Below are 24,849 nucleotides of genomic sequence, written 5' to 3' on the forward strand. Positions count from 1 at the left end.
CATCACTTAAAAAAACAAATATTTCAAATGGAATTTAAGATGCTCTAGTTGAGATAGTGTGTATTTGCTCTGGCTGGGTGACACGGTTAGTTCAATTCTACACAATTAGTTATACCGTTGTGAAGTCTGGTTTGAAATATTGATTGCTAGTGCTGTAGACAAGAGGGGAACGTCAGATTATTGTACGAGTGGCTGTAACTGCTGACTGTAATTCTCCTTTGTGAGCATTTGATATGCTAAGCATCAGAACTGTAAATCCAGAAGCAAAACACTGTCATTGTTCTTTTGTACCTAAACATGCTAAATGGATATACAAACATTTGTAATGTTAGTCCTCGTGGATTGGAATCAATTCTGTTTTGTTACTCCGCCTGTGAACAGGCTGTATCGGTTCAGCAAACATTCCTCAGAAAATAGTAATAACACGATGCAACACTTTCACAGTTTAATGTCTATTTGAAAGTGATGACATCAAACATTCCCTCAACAGAAAGTCTGTCCCAGATTGAGGACACCTTTCACCTCATACTCCTCAACAGAGGGTTTGGCGCAGATTTATATGTCTTGGGGAGATTTATTGACATGTTTCTGTTGAAGGCCGATAAGACAGTCTGTCACAAAAGTGAAGGCTGAAGGCAGTCCATGTTGATGACATCGGGTAAACCCATCAATGGAGAAGCCCGTCCGGTTTTGAGGATCACTGCAGGCCAGCCCATTGAAGGGACGTGTAGCTAACCATTCCTTCAGCATTGACTGAACACAGTAGGACTGTCTTCTTCACATTCGTACCCAGGCGCCCAGCAGAGATGATATCACTAAGGGGTATCTCCTCTTCTTGGGCGAAACAGACGGCGATAAAGTGAGCATGAAACCTCATAGGGTCACCTAAGAGAGGAAATAATGAATGTTAGTACTTCATGAATTTACAATTCATTGCCTTTAAACTGTCTGCTTTTTGGCCTGGGAATGGGGGATATGTTCTATAGCATTCTGCAGGGCATCTGCAAGGTGTACATCAAATCACAAATTATGCTGGTGTAGTAAAAAAAGGAGAATGATCAATTATTCAATATCAGTGTATCTTTTAAGACTGGCAGTGCGTTTTTGTACATGTATGTGCACATTTGCAGATTGATAACAAGTGTTGTTATGTATATGTGGGAGTGGATTAACTAAAATGGGCGAGGTAATATACGAGGGGTGACCTGTAGTATGGCCAAGAGAACTGCCATAATCCTCACTATTTAAACAGGTGTCTGGGTTGTAAAGGAGAGGAAGGCCTACATTTGACACCCTTCACCAGATAAGAATATGAAAATATTCTTTAGATGACCTCCAACCCTATAACGAAGATGTGCCCAAGTCTGCTGCTAAAGAATGCAGCCAGGATGTAGCGCCACAAAGTAAATTAAGTTCATATATTTAGCATAAGACTGATTCAGCTGCTCTCTCAATGACAAAAAAATGTCAGACCAAGACAATATGTGAAATTCTATGGTACATCAGAATTTTCTCTATATCAAGACCCTACAAATGGAAGACATTACTACGTCAGCACTTTCAGGTTTGGGAAGCAAAGACCAGACAAAAAAAACAGATTTAGCTGCGCACCTGTAAACTCGCTCTAGAATGGCTTTATTAATTATATTGTAGAGACAGGGATCTGATGACCAGCTCTGCATCCATGGTACGGCAATATGGCAACAGTAGTTTAAGAATACAGTGAGGAAGTGTTGTGAATCAAAACAGTAGATGGAGTCTGAAGAACCGATATTCATGACTATTGGTAGGAGCATCAACATTCTCATATTCGAGTCATTAATGACTAGGAACATTTCTCAATGTAGGAATGAAGAGTTTACAGCTTTATTCATACAAATTATAAAGAACTGAAGACATAACTCTTCAATAAACATTGGAAATCAATCATTAGATTTCTAAAGCACGGCTTATCACCCAGAGGGGTATCCAGGTGCTGGGAATGGCTGCTGCAAGCTTGTGGCTATTCCTCGAAGAGCCATGTTTTGAGCTATCTCCTGAAGTTGATGAGGATGTGCTTGGTCTGAAGGTTGAGGGGGTGGATTGTCTATTCGTTCCAGATCTTGGCGGGGAGAAGGCACAAACTCCGCTGCGGCAAACTCTCAGGACTTGGGCGAGGGATGCCGATCATAGCTCCTTGGGGGGCCAGTGGAAGGAGAGTCTACGGATGATGAGACTGTCACCGATGTTGGGGTCCCTAGATGGTTTTTTGAGGAGCAGCTTGACATATGCTTGCTTCCAAGCTTCAGGGATGGTGGCAGTCTTGATGGGAGGGAGGACGCAGTTGCTTTCCTTCCGGCCCAGGTTGAAGATGTAGAGGGGGGCATGGGTTGTTGGGTGAACCAGAGTGGGTCGAGCTCATGAAGGCTGCTGTTTCCTGGATGGATAAAGGCTCCCAGTCTGATCAGGTGGCTGGGGGTGGAAGTTACTGTAGATAGCTGTGATCTTATTTTGGAAGTCAGCTAGTGAGTCACAAAGGGGATGTGTTGTTTGAATTGTATTCTCGATGGCTGCTGGGCAGGAGAACTCCAACAATCTTGAAGAGTTCCTTCAGGCGGTTGGTCCGTTTCTCAATGCGGCTGAGTAGGGCAACCTATTTTGCTTTTTTGAGTTGGAGATGGTATTTGTTGAGTGCATTTTTGAAGGTAGTGCAGCCTTTTTGGTCTCTGCTGCTGCACCATTGTTTCTTTAACCATTTGCAGTCTCTCTTGAGTGTGTGGAGTTTGGGGGTGAACCACCTTGCTGGCCTACTTAATCTTCTGGAGGTGGGGGTTCCTTGCGGGGGCCATCTTGTTGGCGCTGTTGCGGGCGTCTTGCTCTAGGTTGCTGGTGTGGACGGCAGTGGGTCTCTGATTTTCCCCATTTGTGTAGGAGGGGAGGTGGAGGTGGGTGGGGAAAGGCCCCGGTCTGGTGGTTATGGAGAAGTGTACCAGTAGGTCCATGTGAGCTGCGTGGTGTGGGAAAACTATTTTATCGCTGGCTGTGAAGATGGGGTCCAAGATATGCCCCGCAATGTGGGTGGGGCTGGTGACTAGTTGTTTGAGTCTGATATTGCTTAGGCTATCCAGGAGGTTGGTGGTGTTGTGGTGGTGGGGGTCTTCTAGGTGGAAATTAAAGTCTCCTAGAAACATGTAGTCTGTTGAGTTGATGGCAAGAGGGGTGATGAAGTCACAAAAGGTAGGGCAGGGAGCCTGGGGGCCTGATGCAACAGTTCCCCCGAAGGTGGTCCTGGCGTCGATTCGGATGAGGAAGTTAAGGTGCTTCATGAGGTGAGATGATTCTTCCTCCAAGGTGGTGCACCGGAGGATGTCCTTATGCATGGAGATGCCTCCTCCATGTTTGTTGTGCCAGTCTTTGTGGATCAGTTTGTAGCCTTGCGAGGTGACGGCATCCATCCTTGTTGGGGGCTTTGTCTACCAGTGTTCAACTGGGATAAGTCACATGCACTCAGCTATCAAGCTTTTTGTCTAGAATCTTAAATAATCACCACATTGTAAAATGCTGCATTCCCTTGCAGCTGCTAGGATTGTGCTTGACAAATACCAATTCAAACTTTGAAATAGAAATCAATCTCTAGAAAAATTAATTTGTTTGCTAGTGCTGACCTTGGCTTTGTATTGACTTTTGAAACGCCTGGATTTCTTTTGATAAATGTGTGAAGAACAAGTTTTCTGCTGCATGTATGCCTGTAATGTCACTGTTTTGGTTTCATTACATTTTATTACTGTAATCACCAGTTATATTATGAAGATCTTTTATTTGAATTTCGCTCAATATAATACTCAGCACTTCATGCTGCACTAAATAAGAACATGATTAACTCAATGAGAGTAAAATCAATTGCAATAACTGTTAGGATAACTGTAACGTACTACATTCAGGTGTGACTGACAGCAACAAGCTCAATTTTAGAAGAGCTAGTTTGAACTGAGGCTATAGGTAGAGCACTCTAGAAGAATGGAAGACTCTCCCAATATCCTCTACCTTCATACTCTGATTTGAATGTTTCTACTTTTCACATGTAAAAACTATAGTGCAAACAACTGTCAATAGTAAGTATGCCTTTTAATTCAAGATATAGAAATCAATGTGAGCAAGTAAAAGAGCAGGAAAGTTTGATTGAGGAAGCAGTAAAGGAACTAGTTAACAGGGTATATATGTTGATGAAAACAAAGGAACCCAGACTGGTGACAATAGTTTTCATAATTGGGCTAAGTCCTAAAAATGCCAACTAAAAGTCCGATTTTTTTACTGGATATAGTATAGCATAGCCCATTTTCATTCACTAGAAACAAAGCTCCAAATTCAGTGGGCAGCTTGCACTGCTGTGCTTTGTTGGCAGACCATAACTACCTCTAAGACCCCAACTCAAAATACAGCGAAACACAGAACACAGAAAAAGTGCTGAAAACGACATGGCTGCTTTCTACCTTTCAATCAATCAGTTTTTGTAGAGCGCAACTACTCACCCGTGAGGGTCTTAAGGCACTGGGAGGAAGGGAGGTAAGGTTTCTTCAGGAGGGGGCGTGCCTCGGCGTGTTTCCAGTCTTTGGGGAAAGTGGCTGTGTTGATGGAGCAGTTCATCGCTCGGGCGATGGATGTGCTGGCTCTGATGTAGATGTGGTGGGGGCAGGGATCCGTGAGGGCTCCGGAGTGAGTGCTGATCATGATGCTTTCTGCTTCCTCAGTGGTGAGAGTGGACGAGCTGTGGATGGTTTGGGTGGGGTTTTGGGGGGGTGGGGTTGGGGAGGGAGTGGGAAAGGGGAGGAGGCAGAAAGAGGGAGGGATGGGGGGGGTCAGTCATCAGTTCTGACGCTGGACTGGTTCTCTGGGAGGAAACTGTTGTAAATGTCCTTGATCTTGGTCTTTAGTATCAATCAATCATAGCATTTGTAAAGCGCAGCACTACCATCACTAAGGGTATCTGGACGCTGAGGGTGCAGTGTCTGCGTCGAAAAGCCACATCTAGAGTCTCCTTCTGGAATCTGCCAGGGAGTGAGCTGTTCAGAGGTGGAGGGTTAGGATGTTCCAGGACTTGGCTGCTATGTAGCAGAAGGAGTGGCCCCTGTGGACGTGGGTGTGTGTGTGCGAGCATTACAGAGGCGGAGCGTAGTGGTCTTGCTGGGATTTAGAAACTCAGTTGATGGTTGATGTAGGATGGCCCTAGGTTGAGGAGAGTCTTGTATGCGAGTGTGAGGATTCTGAATTGACATCTCTTCTGGTAAACGCAAATATTAGCATAGTCACATACAACCTTATCATGCACATGTATTGCAGTAGACAGCAACTTAACCACGGCACAATATATAACTAACTGATTTAGATACTGGCGGACAAGTTACTCTGGATATCCCATCCGCTGAAATCTAAATCCCATTATATCCTATGGATAACTCGTCCGTCAATATATAAATCAGGCCCAAAGTATTTTAAAAATTATAACTTTAACACTACTTACACTATTCTCACATAACACCAAAAATGATCATTTACAACAAATAATCTATTTTCTTGCCACATTAAAGATACATTTGTTAACATACTCATGCTACATCTGTTTCAGTTACCTCACTCCACTGCATGCCAAGCCACTCTACCCTATTGCATTCCACTATGCACAGCTCCACATCAATACACTGTACGTGGTTACACTGTACCCCACTCCATTTTATGACACTGCATTGTACGCCAATACACTGTATGCCCTTCCACTCTACCCTACTCCACTGTATGTTATTCTACCGCCACTCAATTTTATGACACCCTTCTACTCTGTAACTCCACTCTATGCTACTCCACTGTATGCAACTCCACTCTACAATATTTTATACCCACTCTACTGTATGCCCCTTCAGTGTACACCACTGTACTGTAAACTATTCCTCTGTACTCCATTGCGCTTTACACCCCTCAACTCTGCAACAATACATAGTACACTATTACACTGTACATCACTCCATTATACGGCACTACACTCTATGCCACTCTACTGTACACCAATCCACTCTAGCGTACTACTCTACACTATTCCACTGTAGGAGACGCCACTACACCGCTCCATAATATGCAATTAAAATGTAGGACACTACAGTCTACCCTACAACCCTCGATCCACTCTATAACACTTCACTGTATGCTTTTACACTGTATGCCATTCCTGTCTATGCTATTCCACTGCACACTACTACACTGTACCTCAGTCCAACTCTATGCCACTCCACTGTACCCCACACCACTATGTCACTCCACGACAATTCACTGTATGCTATTACACTGTACATCACTTCATCAGCACTACACCCTACGCCAATCCACTCTACTGTGCTCCACACTCATATTACACTGTATGACACTCCATTCAACACCACTTAACTATACACCATTACATTAAACTCCAGCAACACTCAACATTATTCCAGTGTACAGCACTCCACGCTAATCTACTGCATGGCACTTCACTCTAAAACACGCCATAGTACTCTATTACACTGTATGCCACTGCACTCTATCCCACTACACTCTACAACACTCCATCGCATTCCACTCTACATCACTCCACTTTATGCCACTCCACGCCACTACACTCTCACCAGCTCTAGAGGATGCTATTCCACTGTATGCCACTCCAGTATTGGGCACTCCACTCTATTTCAATGTATGCCACTACACTGTACCTCACTCCATAACACTCCATTCCATTCCACACCACTGTACTCCACTCTACTATAAGCTATTCCATTGTATGCCACTCCAGTCTAATACACTTCAGGGTATGCCACTGCACCGCACACCACTCCACCGCATGCTATTTCACTGTATGCTGCTCAACTGTACAACACTGCGGTCTACACCACTCCACTGTAGGCTACTACACTATACCCCAATACACTCTATACCATTCCACTGTACACCACTCCACTCTCTGCTATTCCACTCTTTGCCACTCCATGTCACTAACATGCGCTTCTCCACACTAGCCACTCCACAAATCACTGTATGCCATTACACTGTACATCACTCCATTCTACCCTACTACACTCTACTCCATTCTTCTGTATGACACTCCATTCTATGCCTCTCTAGCGTTTGCTATTCCACTATATGTCACTCCACTAAATTCCACTGTACACTATTACACTGTACACCACTCCATTCTATGCCACTCCATGCCATTCCACTATACCAATCCAATCTTCCCTACTACATTGTACCCTATTCCACTGCATGATACTCCATTCAATGCCTCTCTAATGTAAGCTATTCCACTATATACCATTCCATTCTACACCACTACACTACTTCAGTAACACTCAATGTTATTTCAGAACTTGACTGTACACTACTCCACTGTATGCCACTCCACCCCACACTAGTGTACACTATTCCACTGTATGCCAATACACTGTACCTCACTCCACGCCAGTCAACTCTAGAATGCTACACTGTACGCCACACTATATTACCCCACTTTCCGCTATGCCACTCCACTCTGTGCCGCTTCACTCTATGCTACTCGACTGTACACAACTACACTCTACAACACTGCGCTATTCCACTCTATGCCACTGCGCTCTGACACTCCACCTTACCCTATAATACTGTTTGCTGTATGCCGTATCTCACTCCACCTTGCTCCACTTTATGCCACTCCAAGCTATTCCACTGTACTGTACTCCACCTTGCAATGTCACTCCATGCTACTCCACTCTACACCACTCCAGTGTACACTATTCCACTGTACTCTATAACAGTACACTTTACAACACTCTCCTCCATGCTACTGTGCCACCCTCCACATAAACAAAATTACAAGATTTACAAACACTTTTGAAATATTTCCTAGTAATTGCAGACCTTTTTCTGTTTAGCTACCAATTATCCCACCAATCCACATCTGCATTAGAATATTGAGGGCAACACTGCACATATGCATATGACAAATTTCTAACATGCAACAAGGGGGAAAAAAACAGTAAATGATGCAGAGTTGCAGCTAGTCACAAGGATTGGCTCTGCTGCTAATTTCAGTACATGCCAGGAAGATCTTTTGTCACTAAGGAGGAATAGGCCTATTGAAAATTTTGTAGGAAAATTAGCTACTTCACATACCCTGGGAGGGTTAAAAAAATAGCTCCTTGCCAGTCATTTGGACAGACTCTACAAATTACCATAATCCATAAAAAGTTTAGGTTCACGAGGACGTGGCCCTCAAGTACTCTGCCTTGTAAAATTTGAGACTCATAGCAATTGACAATTAATGATGGAAGCATTTGATAGTAGCTTAGGCTAGACAATAGATTCACACATTAGAAAAGAGATCTGATAAAAAACATATATTAATACTATATATTGGAACCTGTCACCAACAGCATAAAACTGTCAGAGAAATGAACATAATTTCAAATCTGAACACCCAGTTGAAATTATTCAGACCATCAAACAGTTCAAGACACTAGGGCCAAAACTGTCTTCCATCAATCTCTCAGCTGATGGGCCCCTAATGTAGCCAAAGGTTTTGGAGTGGCCTAATTTCTAAGGATGATTCCTAAAGCTTGGGAGAGTTTCACAATGATTTCAGTGTAGAAGAAAGGTGAACTGACTTTACTAAGTAACTAGAGCCCTTTATATTTTGTCCCGCAAGGGAAATTGGTGCTAAAAGAACAAGTTAACTACCTTGGGTAATGCTCTTTCTATGTGTGGCTACTTTATCTAAACACTGATTTCTCACCTTTAAAATAACTCCAGGCGCCACACAAGATCCAGAAGGTTTTTCTGTATGGCCTGAGCCCTGGTAGGACGCATTGTGCAGCTCTGCATGGACTCTGTTCTGTCCTGCAAGAGACAGCTGGAGTCACAGAAGCACTACTCAACACGATGATGTCATTTTCTTTAGTGATACTGTCCGTGCACTCGGGCGCAGCACCCAAAAACCAATAACTGTAACAGTGTGCCGAGCTCTAATTTGGGACTGTTTTCAGAGGAAAACGGTCCATTCCACAGAATGGGGAGGTGAAAGGGCAGAGACAAATCTGTGGTTATATAGAGTATTCTCCAGAAAGAGCACTTTTGAAGGGAAGTAACTTGTTCTTCTGATTCCTCACAATAAAACAGATCCCAAAGCAGTACCTACCAAGTAATAGATCTGTAAAATGATTCCGTCCAATAAGTCCTGCAGGACTGAATGGCAAAATGCCTTTCCTGTTTGACCCAGCTTTCAAAGCAATAATGCTTTGTGAATGTGTGCATTAATGCCCACGTTGAAACCTGACAAATAACCAGGACAGGCGCTCCTCTTCCCAATGTAGTGGAATCAGCCTCCAACCAATCAAGATTTATAAAGCAAGGCAAATTACCCATGAGGGTCTCAAGGCGTTTGAGTTGCTTGCTGCTTAGTGGTGCTCTGTTCATTCAGCCAGGTCTTCCTAAATTGATCCTAAGGTACAGGGGAGGGTCGTTCCAGGCTTTGGCTGTCAGAAGAGAGAAGGAGCGTCCTTGGCTGCTGGCTCAGTGGATCCAGGGGTTGTCTGCGAGGAAGAGGAGGCGGATCGAGGTATCAGGTTGGTTGGTGGAAGATCATTTGTTTGTTGATGTACGCTGGTCCTGCATTGTGTAGGGCTTTGTATTCGTGGGTCAGCATCCTGAACTGCATCACTTCTGGATCGGGAGCCAGTGTAGCTGCTTGAGGTGCGGAGTGATGTGGGTCCGACTGGAGAGTGGTCGAAAATGGGTCTTGCCACTGTGTTTTACATTGCAGTTTCTTTAGGAAGCGTACAGTGATTTTTACATAGAGAGTGTTCCCGTAGTCCAGCCTGCTGGTGATGTGGGCCTGAGTGATAATCCTTCTGGCATTGATAGGGAGCCACCTGAAAATCTTTCAAAGCATACATAAGGTGTGGAAGCAGGTGGATGAGAACTGTGTTAACCTGTTTCCTCATGGATAATTTGTTGTCCAAGATGATACTGCGGTTGCAGGCATGGTTTGTCGGGTGGGGGGAAGGGCTAAGTTCGGCAGGCGACCAGGCGTCGTTCCATGACGAGGTTTTGTTCCCAAAATGAGGACTTCCGTTGTGTCCGTGTTGAACTTAAGGCAGTTGTCCTTCATCCATTCTGCAATGTTCATCATACATCTGTTGAAGTTGGCTCTGGTGGTGGACGGGTCTTCTGACAGTGAGAGGACGAGCTGGGTATCATCGGCGTAGGAGATGATGTTGAGTACTTGTGATCTGACTGTGTTGGCTAGGGGGGGTCATGTATGTGTTGAAGAGGGTGGGGCTGAGAGACGATCCTTGTTGGATGCCACAGATGATGTTCTTGGGCCTTAACTTTGGTGGAGCAAGCCCTCAATCGTAATGCAGAGGACTATCTACCAGGATAACGTCCTTTTTTGCTCTGCCTTTCCTTTTTTACACTGCCTTGCAATTTTTGCCCTATTGAACACCACAAAGAGCTGATGTTCCACCGCATGGTCTGGTATGAAAGGTGGAAATGCTCAGCACTTTTTTGAGGTCCAAAGAATGAGGTCTTTACTTTTCTTTGGAGGGGTGAAGTGGGACACAAAATGTCTGAAAAGTGACGAACTGTCTGAAAGAGAGTCACAACATTTAGTAGAAAGTCTGCTCCAGTCCTTAGCACTAGTTTGTCCTTAAGAAGGGTGGTGTGGGGCAGCTGGTCTGTAAGAGCTTAAAGTTCACTCACATAAGTTGCTGAAGTTAATGCGATGGAAAACAAAAGTCTTTATGGTGCGTGATGTAGAGAATGGCATTGCACTGGCTCAAAAAGGGTGCACATAAAAAAAACGAGGCCAAATTAAGGCCCCACTATAGCATCACTGAGGGTTTAGGTGAGAACATGTGGATTAACCCTAGAGAAATTGCATCATAACAGGTGATTTGAACAGGCATGGTTGGTCCAGTAAACACAAATAAAGTCGAAAGGGCTGCCAAATAACCTTCAACAGTGCCCTCTCCAAGCCATTGCTGGGCCATACACAAAGCAAACAGCAATGCATGCAACAATTTATCTGAAACAAATCTGTGTGATGGGTACCACACAAAGCCACCACCTTACCCCAGCATCCGGCGTAAAAATATATTGTAAAAGGACTCCGGCTCCACAAATTACTACATCCATTACTTCCACTACTGCCGCTGGTTATACTGCAGTCACCCAATCATCATTGAAGTCTTTTGCAGGGTCCTCTGAAATCTGAATTGAATCTGACAGGTTGCATTGGTGCTGGGCCCACTGAGACTTCAGATCCTACTGCAGAGCGTGCATATGCTCCAGGCATGGTTGACAGGCATTATGCAGCAGGCCAACAGTCCAAGAAGATTTGGAGCCACCTTCACGGAGACCCAGGGCAGAGGCTGAAATATCAGAATTATAGCCTGAATCTCATGGTCTCTCTGATCTGGAAAAAAGGCCTGATAACACTGCAAATCCAGCATGATGAAAGGGAACCTCTGCGAAGGTGTGACTCCAGCATATTGATAATGAACACCAACAGTATCATTAGGTTTGCTGTTGTCTGAAGGTGGTCAACGACCAACTGTGACAAGCCCATCCTCAACAGCTAGTCACTGAGATAGGCGAAGACACCTATACTCTAGCTCTGAAGGTATGCTGCGACCATCACATTTGTGAACACTGGAAGAGCACTGGTGAGGCTGATCGAGTATAGCAAACTGAAAATGCTTGAACCTACCTTGAACAGCAAGTAGCACCTGTGACCCTTCAGGGCAGGAACATGGAAATAGGTGACCTGCAGTCTTCTGGGTCCAGGTCAGATAGAACCTGGGCCAGTATAAGCATCTTTAAAGAAGAAATTGAGAGGTCAGAGATTTAAAATGGGACAAAGGCCTCTGCCCTTTTTCAGCAGTTCAAAATAACAGCAGTAGCTTCTAATTCCCATTTCTGAGACAGGGACTCTTTTTGGCCTCTTTCACCAAAAGAACCTCAACTTCCTGCAGCAAAATGGACAAGTGCTCCTCCCAAAAAGTTCAGATGTTGGTGGAAGATGTAGCCTATCAGAAAGGAATGGCACAAACTAGCTCAGTTGAGCTACCTGCAGGATGCGCTTATCTGATGTTATGGCCTGGCACCCATGAAGAAAATTAGTGATTCTGCCGCCCACAGGATGGTTGTGGCCCACTAAGTCTTAGAGTCATCTGCTGGAGAGATTGGAAATTGGGAGGTTCGCTGGCCCTGTGGAGAGATGGGAAATTGGAAGGCTCGCTGGCCTTGTGGGCCTGGACGCTGTCTTCTGGATGCCCTACCACAAAAGGACTGGTGTACCTATTCCTGAGGTGGTGGACCTTGGCACAGTCTGTATGAGAAACTCTGCCATGCCTCAAAAGCAGCAAAAATGTTGGAACACTGCCCTGCAGGTGTGGCAAGACTGAGGGATCACACTGTGGGTCTGCTTTCTTTAAAGTGCGCTAGGAAAGAATTGGCCTTTCGCCAAATAGGCAACACTTGTCAAAAGGCATATCTTAGAATTACATCTGGATGTCACCCAAGAAGCACATGTTTATCATCAATGCGTGGCACCAGAGCACCACGCTAGTACAGACTGCTCGGGCTATAAAGTCAGTCATGTCGGTATGACGTGAATACTGTACTTTTCTGATGAACATAAACTTAATATTGTACAACTTTTTTTCTATTATCCAAGACCCTTTTCATGATGTTGTGGGAAAATGGAAGGGTTATGGTGTTAGTCAGTAATCCAGGCCTTGCAACTCCCAGCTAGATTATATGTTCCATATTACGATCTTCATCCAGGTTCATGATGAGGCACTTACTAAGTTTAGTTTAGTAGTCTTTCTCAGGAAAGAAAATATACTCAAATATAATGAAAATAATTTTCTGAGCAATTTTCACTACACAAAAGTCTGAGGTGCCATCTGTAAAGTTTCTAAGTTTTTGCACACTGCAATAAAAAAATGAAACAAGTGAATCGGTAATATCCTTGTCCTTTTAGTGTTTTAAGGTGTATATACAATCTGTCTGCAGGCCTCGAAAAATCATAAAAATGTTACTAGACCTGTAGGTCTACTAACTTAAACACTCAACTTGCCCTAATTGTAATGCTCTTGACCCATAAACTGGTTTCAAATAGTGTGATCCTAGGCAAATATGTTAATTCACTATGTCGCCATTTTCTTCTTTATCACATATGAGAGAACCTTCAAATACCCAAGTTCAGCATGTCTGCTGTACAATAAACACTTTTGTTTGATTTAATAGACTACACTTTTGCTCCATGTACAAAACGAATTCAGCTACGTAGGATACACATGACCGCTGACTTGCCTCTTAGTTCATTAACGTACTGCCATCAGGGCAGGGGGAGGAATGTTTCTCAAATCATGTTTAAAAACTATCACTTTAATAAATACATACTTGAAGCATGAAATGGTAGCACTTATAGCTTTTTTAATGAAATAGCCACAAAATTTCCCACAGACATGGTTTAACTGGCAAAACTATATAGTGTACAATGTGCGGAAATCTAGTTTCTGCAAATATTTGTCTTTTGTACATTACCAAGTAAAGTGTTCTTATTTGTTTTGCTCCTATTTAAATCTTTGTTTGCATCACACTACTTAATTTAAAAAAAATGTATTTGTTAATTCCAGATATATTTTGTAATACTTGTACTATTCATTTACAAGCTGTCTGAATGTTGTGTATTAGACAAAAACTGACATCTTACAGCCTTTTGTTTCACACTGATTGTTAGACAGCTTACTTGACAAAAACCTCTAGCTGTAATAAGATAAAGATAAGTAAAGGCCATTTTACCTGCTAAGGTAAGCAACAATTAGCAAAATGACAAACTGACATTTGACCTCTGTCCTTGAACAGACAACAAATGTGTCAAGATAAAAACTAAATTTAAAGGTCTCATTGTTGCTCATTCACTTCCTGAATAAACAAAACACCTGTTCTTTTCCGGCTTAAGTTCACTCTCCAGACAGGACGAACAGGTGCTAAAAATTGCTCGACCTGATCAAATCTGAGTCGCCATAGCGAGTGGGCAAGTATATCTTTCGAGGCCTGGTCTGCTATTTTCTTATAAATCTAAATAAAATATTTATTACAGATTTTTAAAAGTACTAATGTAACATGCTTGATTAGGAATTCTAAACATCTATGTGGCTCAGGACAAGAGGTGGACAGTTCCTAAATTACTGTCCATGCTGTGGGCTGACTGCTGCTTAAGAGTAAAGAAAGAGTAGAGAGAATCCTGTGCCTCTGATCCTTGCCCTGAATCTAAAGCTGACCACCAAACCAGCAACAGAATATAAATGACAGATCTAGCCTACATAAGATCCGGCTGTTTATAGCAGGTTTTTCATTACTTTGGGTGTTTATTCAACCACAAGATGGTGTTTATAACAATCTACATCTATACCTGTGAGGTACATACTATCTGGACCAAAATCTACTAAAGGGGCACCATTTATATTGCAAGTAGAGGCAGTAGACTACAGCACAAAATATCCACTTTTGTACCTCAAATTCAGTTTGCCTTTTGGGACAGAGATGACACCAGGTTCTGTGCTGCACAAAATTTTGCTTTTACAAAAGTTTCTTCATGAGAAGTCACTGTCAGGTAGGCGGAATCAGCAGTGCTCTTTACAAACTCTGCTACACAGTACAGTTTAAAGACACAAGAATACTACATTCAACACTCCCCCAACCCTCACGATAGGCACATCTTTTGACTTCAAAGCACTGACTGGAACCAGAGTACCATTAGAAAAGTAACACATCTTTCTTTCACCATCACCCCATCACAAGATGGACGGGGCTCACTGTATAAGACTAGCTTACACCCAGTACAGTCAAAGCAGCCTTCAAAGATCTGGCAGATGACAGTATGGATCTGAAGCACAAATCCGCTAACTGGGAAAACGAGGCCCAAGATTGAATGAATGAATAAATAAATCTTTATTGTTTAGTTAGTTACAACCAGAACAATATTGCAAATCCAACATTAAAACCAAAACACTTTTCCTCTAGGAATAAAAGATATTAAAATGGCAGTTGAAATCTGTCAACTTGATCTACAGTGCAAACATTATTAGCTTACTTGTTTATTTAGCTAATTGCCTCAGCAGTAATAAAACCCTTTACCAAATGTTTTGTTTAAAAAAAAAATATATATATATATATATATATATATATATATATATATATATATATTTATTTATTAATGTTGTTAAAACTGTGTTACAGAGGAAATTAGCAGTTATATTGCTCCGATTAAAATAAATTTAACGTAACTGATCTCTTAAGGGTAGGCTTTCTAAGGCTGACAATCAAACTGATTCTACACTACTAACGATGCTGGTGGCTGGCCCAGTTTAACCATTGTGATCGCGACCTTTGCATGTATCTGCAGGAATTTAATTAATTTACAATTTGTGTGTCTTCCGGTTGAAGACTGCAGATAATTGCTGACCTACACGTGCAAACCCCTCTATCCCAAAACAATGTTGTCAATAAAGTAGCCCTGGCTTGCTTTAGCATGGGACAGATAAAAATTAAATGTATAAAGTCCTCTTTTCCGGAACCACAATCTACAACTTATTGGTCCCTTATATTTCCAAGACGACAGGTCTGCTAGGGCTGGAAGGTTACCAAAGCTTAACGCCGTCAGTTTTCGTTTGACTGGAAGGGAGAATGTCTGGGTTAGATATTGAGTGGATTTCATCATGTCATAGTTATTGATAACCATCCAGGCATGCGATCGTTTGCTCAAGATGTTTTTGTTGTCCATGACTGAATGAAGTTTTGTTGCTCTGTTTACTGCTTTCTTAAAAGTTAAAAAGGGTAATTTTTTTCCCCAAAACTCAAGCATGCTCATCTGTTTCAATGCAGAAAGGAGGTTTATTTATGATGACTGGTGGAGGGATTGTTAACTAAGGCTGACCATCAAGAGTTGTTTAGTAGATTGCTCTGGGTCACTCTTATTTTGTACCAAGCCTTTATTGCTGCATATTTCCTTCCCAGCGACTGGGCAACGAGGCCGAATTCCAGGCAGATTTGTGCATGGGAGGCATGTTTTTGGAAGGCCGAATAATGCCTTATTTGTTTTAGTTTGCAGAGTGTCCAAGAGCGATGCATCCATCCTGTGCAGAGCAGTGATTGCATAGGCTACTGTCAGAAGAAATTTGGCTGCTATTAGGGACAGGAGAGGCTTAAAGCAGGGTCCGTCCAGTCTTTGTGCAAAATACAAAGTGTATGAATTAGCGCATTTTCTTTCTTAATTACATAACGATTATGCTCCCAGACGTTTAGCTTGTTGTCCAAATAAAGCACCAGATATTTATAGCAGTTGACTTCTTCTAGGAGCTTGGCATCCTGGCGAATCTTGAATGGCTGTGCAGTGCCCTTTGAAATTGTCATTGTTTTAGTTTTTTATGGTATTTATTTCTAGGTTGTTTGCTTACACGTAATTCTTTAATTCGGTGATTGATCTCTGCATGCCTATTTAGGTAAGGCTCAATAATACAACATCGTCTGCATAAGCAAGATGAGATAGGAGCCCAAGCGTGGTGGATGCGAGTTTACGCTGCCTAACCTAGTGGATAGATCTGCCATAAACAGATTTAAAAGAAGAGGGGCCAGCACACGCCCTTGTTTCAATCCCTTTTCAGTTTAAATTTTCCTTGATAATCTGGAGCTGTCTCCCAATTTTACCAGGACCCATGCGTTCGTGTAGAGACCTTCAATGGCTCGCAAGAGTGTGGCGGGGATGCTCATCTCCTTTAACTTGCATCATAAAGTCCCTCAGTCAAATGCCACTTTGAAGTTGATCAAGCAAAAATATAATTTCTTCCCTTGTCGCTCGCATTTGTCAGCCAGCACTGTGAGTGCAAGACCGTTAGTGGACGTGCCAAAGCCCCTTCTAAATCCTGTTTGGTTTGCTGGCATCAAATTAATGATGTTCGACCACTGTGTTAGTTCTTGTAGTATCAAGGAGGCATACTACTTGGATTCGGAGTTGATTAGTGCTATGGGCCTGTAATTTGCTGGAACTAATCTGTCCCGCCTTTAAAACTTGGGTGTGTTATTGACCCTCTCCAGCTCTTTGGAATGGACCCCACAACTTCTCTGTATAAAGGCGACTGAACGCTTGCCCAATACTGAGGGTCCATTTTAAAGATAGCCTGTGGAATGCCATTTGGGCATGGTGCTCCGTCGGACCGCCCCGCTTTTATAATCCGTTCTACCTCTATAGGAGAGTAAGATGCACTACTGCAAACGTATTGTGCTCTGCCGGTCGCGCAGTTCATCTTTGTGTCGTTCCGTTGGTTATTTGGCTGGACGAATTGGGCGGCAATGGCTTGCCTTGACAGCAGAGTTTTGTTGGTTTAATGACCTTGATTGTCCTGGGGCAAGATTATTAGAAAGTACGCTAGTCAAGTGCATTACCCAAGATTCTTCTGAGACGTTTGAGCTATTTTTTAGTCTGTGGGATCATGCTAAGGCATTTACAGACTCCCACAACGAGCTGGTGTTTGCTTTGAGTTGTAGATGAGCTTTGACAAAAACGTCTCCTGAGCCTTCAATCTTCCCAAACCTATTTTTTATATTGCTTCCTGAGCAGTTTTAGTTTCTCCCATGTTGTTGTTTGGGTGTTTGCTATCTTGGATCTGCTGATTGCTTTTTTTAGCTCTTTCTTTAAAGTCTGACTTTTCAGCGAGAGGATTGGAATGTGCGTACCAGCTTGCTGATGTTTTACAGGGAGAGCTTTTAGTGGCATGGGCATGAGAAAGGCATTCCATTGTTCCTTGTGGCTAGCTGCTGATGGGCAAATTTGTTCTAGCAGGCTCTTAACCCAGCTCGACAGTCCGACTATTGCATTACTAGTCCATCTTAGTCTTTTTAAATTAATTGTTTTGAGGAGCCCAGTGTCGATTGGCACTTGATCATGCTTCAGGAGGTTTACACTGAAAGTGATTTGCGGGAGTGCATGGTCGCTTGATGTGGTAAATACAATCTCGATTTTGCTTAAGTGTGGCATTAACGCAAGCAACAGGGCTGTGTAATCCAGGTATGAACAAGCCTTTGGCCTCTAATAGGTATAGTGTGTGGGGGAGTCGTCCTGCCGTTGATTATCCTCAGCCTGAGGTGCTCCAATGAGGTGGGAAACGCTCACCTTTGACATCACAGCATTTTCTTACTAGGCGATGCTGTGTTGGGATGTTCCAAAATGCTATATCTGCAGTTTTGTTTTTGTCTTCTGAGTGGTGGCATAAATTGGCATTAAAGTCCCCAGATATCAATTTGGAATAGAGCATTTGTTTCTCCTCAGAATTAGGGCATGCATAAACTTTGCATAGCACCACTGTGGTTACTTCGTGGGATTTCCAATTGCTTAATTGTATAATTTGGATGCCTAAATGTGGAGATGGAAGTTGTTCAGCTGTGATGTTTAATGGCGTTGCTATATAAACTGCGAGCCCTCCCTGCAGCCTGACGAATCATTGCAGTTTTTGTGTATCCAATCAATGTCAGTAGCTCCATCAGCCAATTTCTTGTAATGCTATTGTGTCATATGACTGCCACTTATAAGGAAACATTTTGTCTTGAATTACTGTTTTGGCGCTGGCAATGTTCCAAGAGAGGATACGGAAAAGGACCTCTGATTTTTTGCCCCACCGCATGTGTTCAGTCACCCTCTTTTTAGTGGATTGAGCGCTAAAGCAAACCAAGCCCATTGATTTTGGCAAGGGATGGCAACTGGTGCTGCTTCTGCTGCGTCTTCAGAGCTTGCTGATGGACGTCTTGCGGCCTGTAGAATTGAGTAAACTGGCATAGGTTTGGGGGTGCATTTTGGTAATCGGATTAGAGGGGAAGGATAGCGCGAAGCTTTTTGTTCTGATATAATGCCCCATGGTTTAAATTGATCTGTACATGCTAAGACTGAATGGGCTATAGCTTCTGATCACCATTGTGTAAGACTGTATTCCGGGGTGTTAGATTCTACACTAGGGCGATAACTAACTGAGACCAAGTTTCCGATTCAAGGTGCTTCAAAGATGGAACTTCGGCAAGTAAACACATGAAATTTCCTCTATTTAGGGTGTCACTGTGGCCCCGCGGGATGTATTCCGGGTTTCATAAGAATGCAAGTGTTAGGTGTGGGGGGGGGGGGGAGGGGGGGGGGGGGCAAGGGAGGGCACCCTCATAGGCGAGTGTTCCAAGCTCGAGGTTTTGAGTCTTGGTTCTAACTTTCGGTTTCTTTGCTGAGGTGATGTTCCAACCTCAACTGCCCGAGGCCCTGGCTCGTTGTCCTCTTCTCTGGAACTGAAGGCCTACGTTTTTTTCTAATTGCAGAGTCTTTTGAGTATCCTGATGTAAACCAGTGGAGATGGTTTTTCATTGTTGGGGGGGTCTTTGACTGTGGGTTTCTGCTTGCAGCAGGACCATTAAATGATAATCTGGGAGCGGTGTCGCTTGAGATTTTTACTATGTGGACTAGTCTTCCCCACCTTTGGCTGCACTGTTGTGTTGCAGGCGGTTGGGTTGCCACTTGTTTCCTAAATTGGTCTGCTACTTTTATCCTATATGTATTCCAATCTGTTGGATTCTGTAGGTCTCTAAAGGGGTTTAAGTCTTGGTTACTAGGATCATTCTGTGTTTCTATTTGATCTGCTACTGCTACATGTAATGTTGCAGCCGCTGTAGAGGGAGACCGAGCTGATAGTTGTGGCGTCCTTTCTTCGAACTGTACTTGATTGCTGGAATCATTCAAGATTGAGCTACCGCTGCTACATACGAAAAGGAAGCTTCTTTTGAAGATGTACGAGCTGTTGACAGCAATGTCCTCTTTGTTTGGTGTTTAGGCTGATCAGTAGCTGTGGGAGTTAATAGTGATTCGGTGCCCATGTGTGCATGGGCTTGAGTGGGTGCAAAGATGGATGTTTTTCTATTCTGCTTAGCTGCAAATATCGGATATACCCTTGATGGTGCTTCATTGATCAGACGGCATCATTTGTTCCTGGCCTTCCTTACTCTCTTCCTCCGGCACCTGGATAAACTATCTGGATTAGGCTTGTTAGTGGTGGCAGTATTTGTTGGTAGCTCAGTTTCCTCCGAAGCCACGTAACTGGACTTTTGTTGACTTGCCCAGAGAGGTAGATTTATTTGTGCTTGGAAATGTTGTTTAGTAGGTGGCGTTTGAGTCGGTGCGACCAGCACTTGGCTTTTGCTACCACTAGATACTTCACTACACTGGAGTGGCAGATTTTCTTTGATTGATGATGCTTGCCAGAACAGTAGGTAGTGTGCTTAATGTAACAATAATTGGACCACATGTGCAGGAAAATTGGAAGTTGGGATTGGCGTCTTGAACCCGCATTATTAAGGTGGTTAGTTTCTCCAACTTAACACTTATGTCCTCTATATGCGTTACCAATACATTCATGAAGTCAATTTGGATGTCCAGTTTATCTGACTGCATGTTAAGCACCTGTTTTGATGCTTGCATTATGCCGAGTAATGAGCTGTAATGTTTCAATAAGCTCTCCACGTGTTCAGAGAGTGGACCATGTATGAGTTGCTCTAGTGCTGGCAGGTGGTTTGGGGTGTCCCCTCACCTTGCACTCACAGACGCTCCACACACCCTGCCTTCATACCCATACTTCACAATGCACAGTGGAACAATGCACTCAGGCACACTGCTAGGGCCGGCTTTAGCGCTGGTGGCGCCCTATGTGACACTCTTTTTTGGCGGCCCCTCCCCATGACCACCTCCTCGGATCACTACCACCTGGCAAATGTGCCCCTCATCTCTCCATAGCCCCCTTTGACATAGATTCATTTGTTTTAAAGCGCTTGTAAAGGTTGGCTTTACTAATCCATTTAGCTATCCACATAAAATATAGTTCTGTTCTTTGCAGCAGCCATATTAACCCTCTACGCTACTTTATGGCGAGTCAAAGCTGCCGCTAGACTAAATTTCAATATCTCTCCCTAGCAGGAATATTAATCACGAGAGTTGTCTTGGCATTTTAATTGCTTCCTGAAGGCTGGACGCACAAAGAACTTTTCAGCAGGCGCTTTTAAATTGCGAGTTATATAAGTTGATTGCTAAACACAGCGCCACCCCAATCCAGGTCAGCACCCGGTGCGGCTGCACCGCCCTAAAGCCAGCCCTGCACACTGCTCACCCAGCACAGACACTCACAATATACACCGGAAAACTGCATTCATAGAGTACACCACTTACTGCATTCATACAGGCACAACTCACTCGCTACTCAGAGACCCCCCCCCACTCTCCTGCACTCAGACAATCCACTCTGCATCCAATCTGCATATTCACCCCCCACATGATGCACACACACACTCCACTCAGAGAAACTCCCCTCAGCCTATACTCATAAAGGCTCTCCCCCAGTATGCATTTGTAATGAAACCCCACTCACGCTGCACTAATAGACACTGCTGCTACCCTTCCCTCACAAATACCTCACTCATCTTGCACTCAGAGACACTCTAGACAGCCCTCAAGAACTTCCAGCCTATCTCCCTGCTCCCCTTCCCGGCAAAAGTCATTGAGAAGGCCGTCCACAGACAACTAACCCGCTTCATAGAGGACAACCACACCCTGGACCCTTCCCAATCCGTATTCCGCAGCAACCACAGCACCAAAACCGCCCTCATTGCTGCCACCGACGACATGAGAACCATACTGGACAGTGACAAAACCACAGCCCTCATCCTCCTGGACCTCTCGGCCGCATTCAAAACAGTCTGCCACCACACCCTACGATCACGCCTCAGCAATGCTGGAATCCGCGACAGAACCCTGGACTGGGTCACCTCCTTTCTCACCGGCAGAACCCAGAGAGTCTGCCTCCGCCCATTCTGCTTGGAGACCACCAAAATCATCTGCGGCGTACGCCAGGGTTCGTCCCTCAGCCCGACCCTCTTCAACGTCTACATGGCCCCGTTCGCTAAAATCGCCCAATCCCACAACCTCAACATCATCTCACATGCCGATGACACTCAGCTGATCCTCTCCCTCACCAAGGACTCTGCCAAGACCTACCTCCTCGAAAGAATGAGGGCCATCACCGAATAGATGAAGCGCAGCTGCCTCAAACTCAATTCCGACAAGACGTAACTCCTCATCTTCGGCTCCACCCCTCCGCATGGGATGACTCCTGGTGGCCTCCCACTCTCAGAACCGCTCCGATTCCCACCGACCACGCACGCAACCTAGGATTCATCTTGGACCCCTCACTATCCATGACCCAGCAACTCAACGCCATCTCCTCCTCCTGCTTCAACACCCTCTGCATGCTCCGAAAGATCTACAAATGGATACTCACAGAAACCAGAAGAACAGTCACCCAAGCCCTCGTAAGCAGCAAGTTGGACTACGGCAAAGCCCTCTACGCAGGAACCACGGCCAAACTCCAGAAGAGGCTACAGCGCATCCAGAACGCCTCTGCACGCCTCATCCTGGACATCACCCGCCACTGCCACATCGCAGACCACCTAACAAAACCTGCACTGGCATCCAGTCAACAAGAGAAACACCTTCAAACTCCTCACCCAAGCCCACAAAACACTGCACAACACCGGACCAGAATACCTCAGACGACTTTCCTTCTACACCCTGACCTGGCATCTCCGCTCCACCGACCTCACAACCGTCCCACGCATCTGCAGAACTACAACCAGTGGTAGATCATTCGCGCACCTCGCCACCAAACCGTGGAACACCCTTCCCACCCACCTGCCCCAGACCAAATACCTCCTTACCTTCAGGAAACTTCTCATGACCTGGCTGTTCGAGCAGCAGCAGCATCCCCCCTCTCCCTCTCACCTTCCCCTCCTCCGCACCTTGAGACCCTCATGGGTGATTAGTCTGCTTTACAAATCCCTGATTGATTCACCCCTAGGCACTCCCTCTGACCCTGAACTCACGGACACTTCACTCACTCTGCCCTCAGTGATACTACCTACAACCTGCACCCATACAGGTGGTACTCTCACCTTGCACTCAAGTGGGCAATGCCCTCACCCTGCATTCCCCTCACCATACACTTATACAAACACATACCCACCATTTGATCACAGACACGAAAAGCTCAAAATTGTGTTGTAATGCTAAAGTTATTAACTTTCCGAACAGCTGAACACAACCGCAAAACCCATGTAAAATCCTTCAGTGAAATTAATTTTTTAGCAGGCAGGGAACTAGGATGTTCGATTTCTCTTTAATATGTCAGAACACAGAGGACTGGAGCCCCTGCTCACACCATGGCATGCCTCACCTCTACACCTCGTGGTTCCGAAGGGAAGCCAGCACTCCGGGCCATAGGAAGCTCCTCACCCTGCCCTTCGATGCGCTTCCCTCAGTCTCATGGGACTGGCTGGACAACGAGAGTTCATCACTAACGACTGAGGTAATCAGCTGGAAGTAAGCAACTGCTGCACGCCTGAGCAGCTCCTCAGGCCAGCTACGAATGTCCAGCCTCAGCAAAAGGCCACCCCTCTCACAAAGTCTTTGTAAGTTATGACATCAGGCAGGAGGGATAGATCAGGTGTGATACTTAGCAATTTGTATGGGGTCTTTCATTTCTACCTTCAAAGGGGAGATAACCTCGTACTGGTGCATGGCGCGTGCACCATTACAGGTTTATATGCGTCATGTGTTCCCAGGTAGGCCCTTAAACTCTGAGTATAGCGCCCTGAAGTAGCCATAAAATGACTTGTTGGCGCCATATATAATGCCTTGGTGTTAAATGAATACCACCGTATTACAAGCAGTTCAAAGATGTATTTGTTTCAAAATTGTTTTGCTAGTGTGAGCAAAGTGGGACACACCTCCTGATTTGTCCATCCTTGGGCATTTTTCTCATGAGCATTTATTACCAGTATGAAGTAGTTGCAGGCAACGTGATCACCCAATGACCAGATTCCTCACTTGCAGTACTACAATGGTACCCCTCCTATCAAGTAGTTGAAAGTTCTGCTCTTGCACTCTTAGTCAGTTGGTCACGCAGTTGCCAATTATACAAGACTTGCCAATACAAGGACCTGGTGGGGAAAACCCTAGCGACAAGAGGTTCATCTGAGACTGTAGAAGCTGTCTACTAGCTACGCAAACCCTAATCTTCCCCCCAGGTACCCGAGACTCCAGTCCTCCTTTCTTTCTGGTGATGAAGGTCCTGTGCTCGTCTCCTCATAGATATGATTGACCCCACTGAAGATGCAGTGCTAGTCTCAAACTAGCAGTGAGTGGCCATCCTAAAGCAGCAGTGTTTTCTCTTCCAAGCTATGCAAGGCCTGCTGAGGCTGCAGTGCTGGTCTCCTGCTAACGACGGGAGGATTGTCCCTCCCTGCTCAGTATACAGTGCTCATACCTTCCTAGATAGGGCAGGCTCTCCTGAGGCAACAACAGTGTTTTCTCTTCTGAGCTATGCAAGACCCTGCAGAGGCTGAAGTTCGCATCTCCTAACATCGAGGGTTGTGCTAAGGATGCAATGTACACTGAAAGGATGTTTTAACGTAAGCTGCTGTGCATCTATCAAAACTAAATATAGACAGTGGGGGTCGTGTTCAGATTGACAAATATCTTACCTACCCAAGATTGCCACTCTTAAGAAAAACGCCCATTATAGGCGTCGTCCTCTTTTGCAGGCCCTCAGTTTTCTTCAATGCTTCCGCCCATATTTATACAGCCAACATGCCATCCAAGTTCAAACGTCATCCATTTCACCTGGAACGTAAGTGTTTTCTAGAGCATGCACAGATATTTCTCAGATCCATTTG

General features: G+C 44.4%; 1 protein-coding gene across 3 annotated transcripts in view; it reads right to left on the minus strand.

The window, feature by feature from the left end:
- Nucleotides 1-431: 431 nt before the first annotated feature.
- The window catches only part of TSEN34 (tRNA splicing endonuclease subunit 34), a 120,185-nt gene continuing 95,767 nt past the window's right edge, over nucleotides 432-24,849 (minus strand). For all 3 annotated transcript variants that reach the window (XM_069200681.1, XM_069200682.1, XM_069200683.1), the window contains exon 5: nucleotides 432-885. In XM_069200681.1, coding sequence (XP_069056782.1) covers nucleotides 698-885 — 188 coding nt within the window. In that variant the 3' untranslated portion in view covers nucleotides 432-697. The remainder of the gene's footprint in view (nucleotides 886-24,849) is intronic.

Source organism: Pleurodeles waltl, chromosome 7 (genome assembly GCF_031143425.1).
Source record: "Pleurodeles waltl isolate 20211129_DDA chromosome 7, aPleWal1.hap1.20221129, whole genome shotgun sequence".
Taxonomy (NCBI): Eukaryota; Metazoa; Chordata; class Amphibia; order Caudata; family Salamandridae; genus Pleurodeles; species Pleurodeles waltl.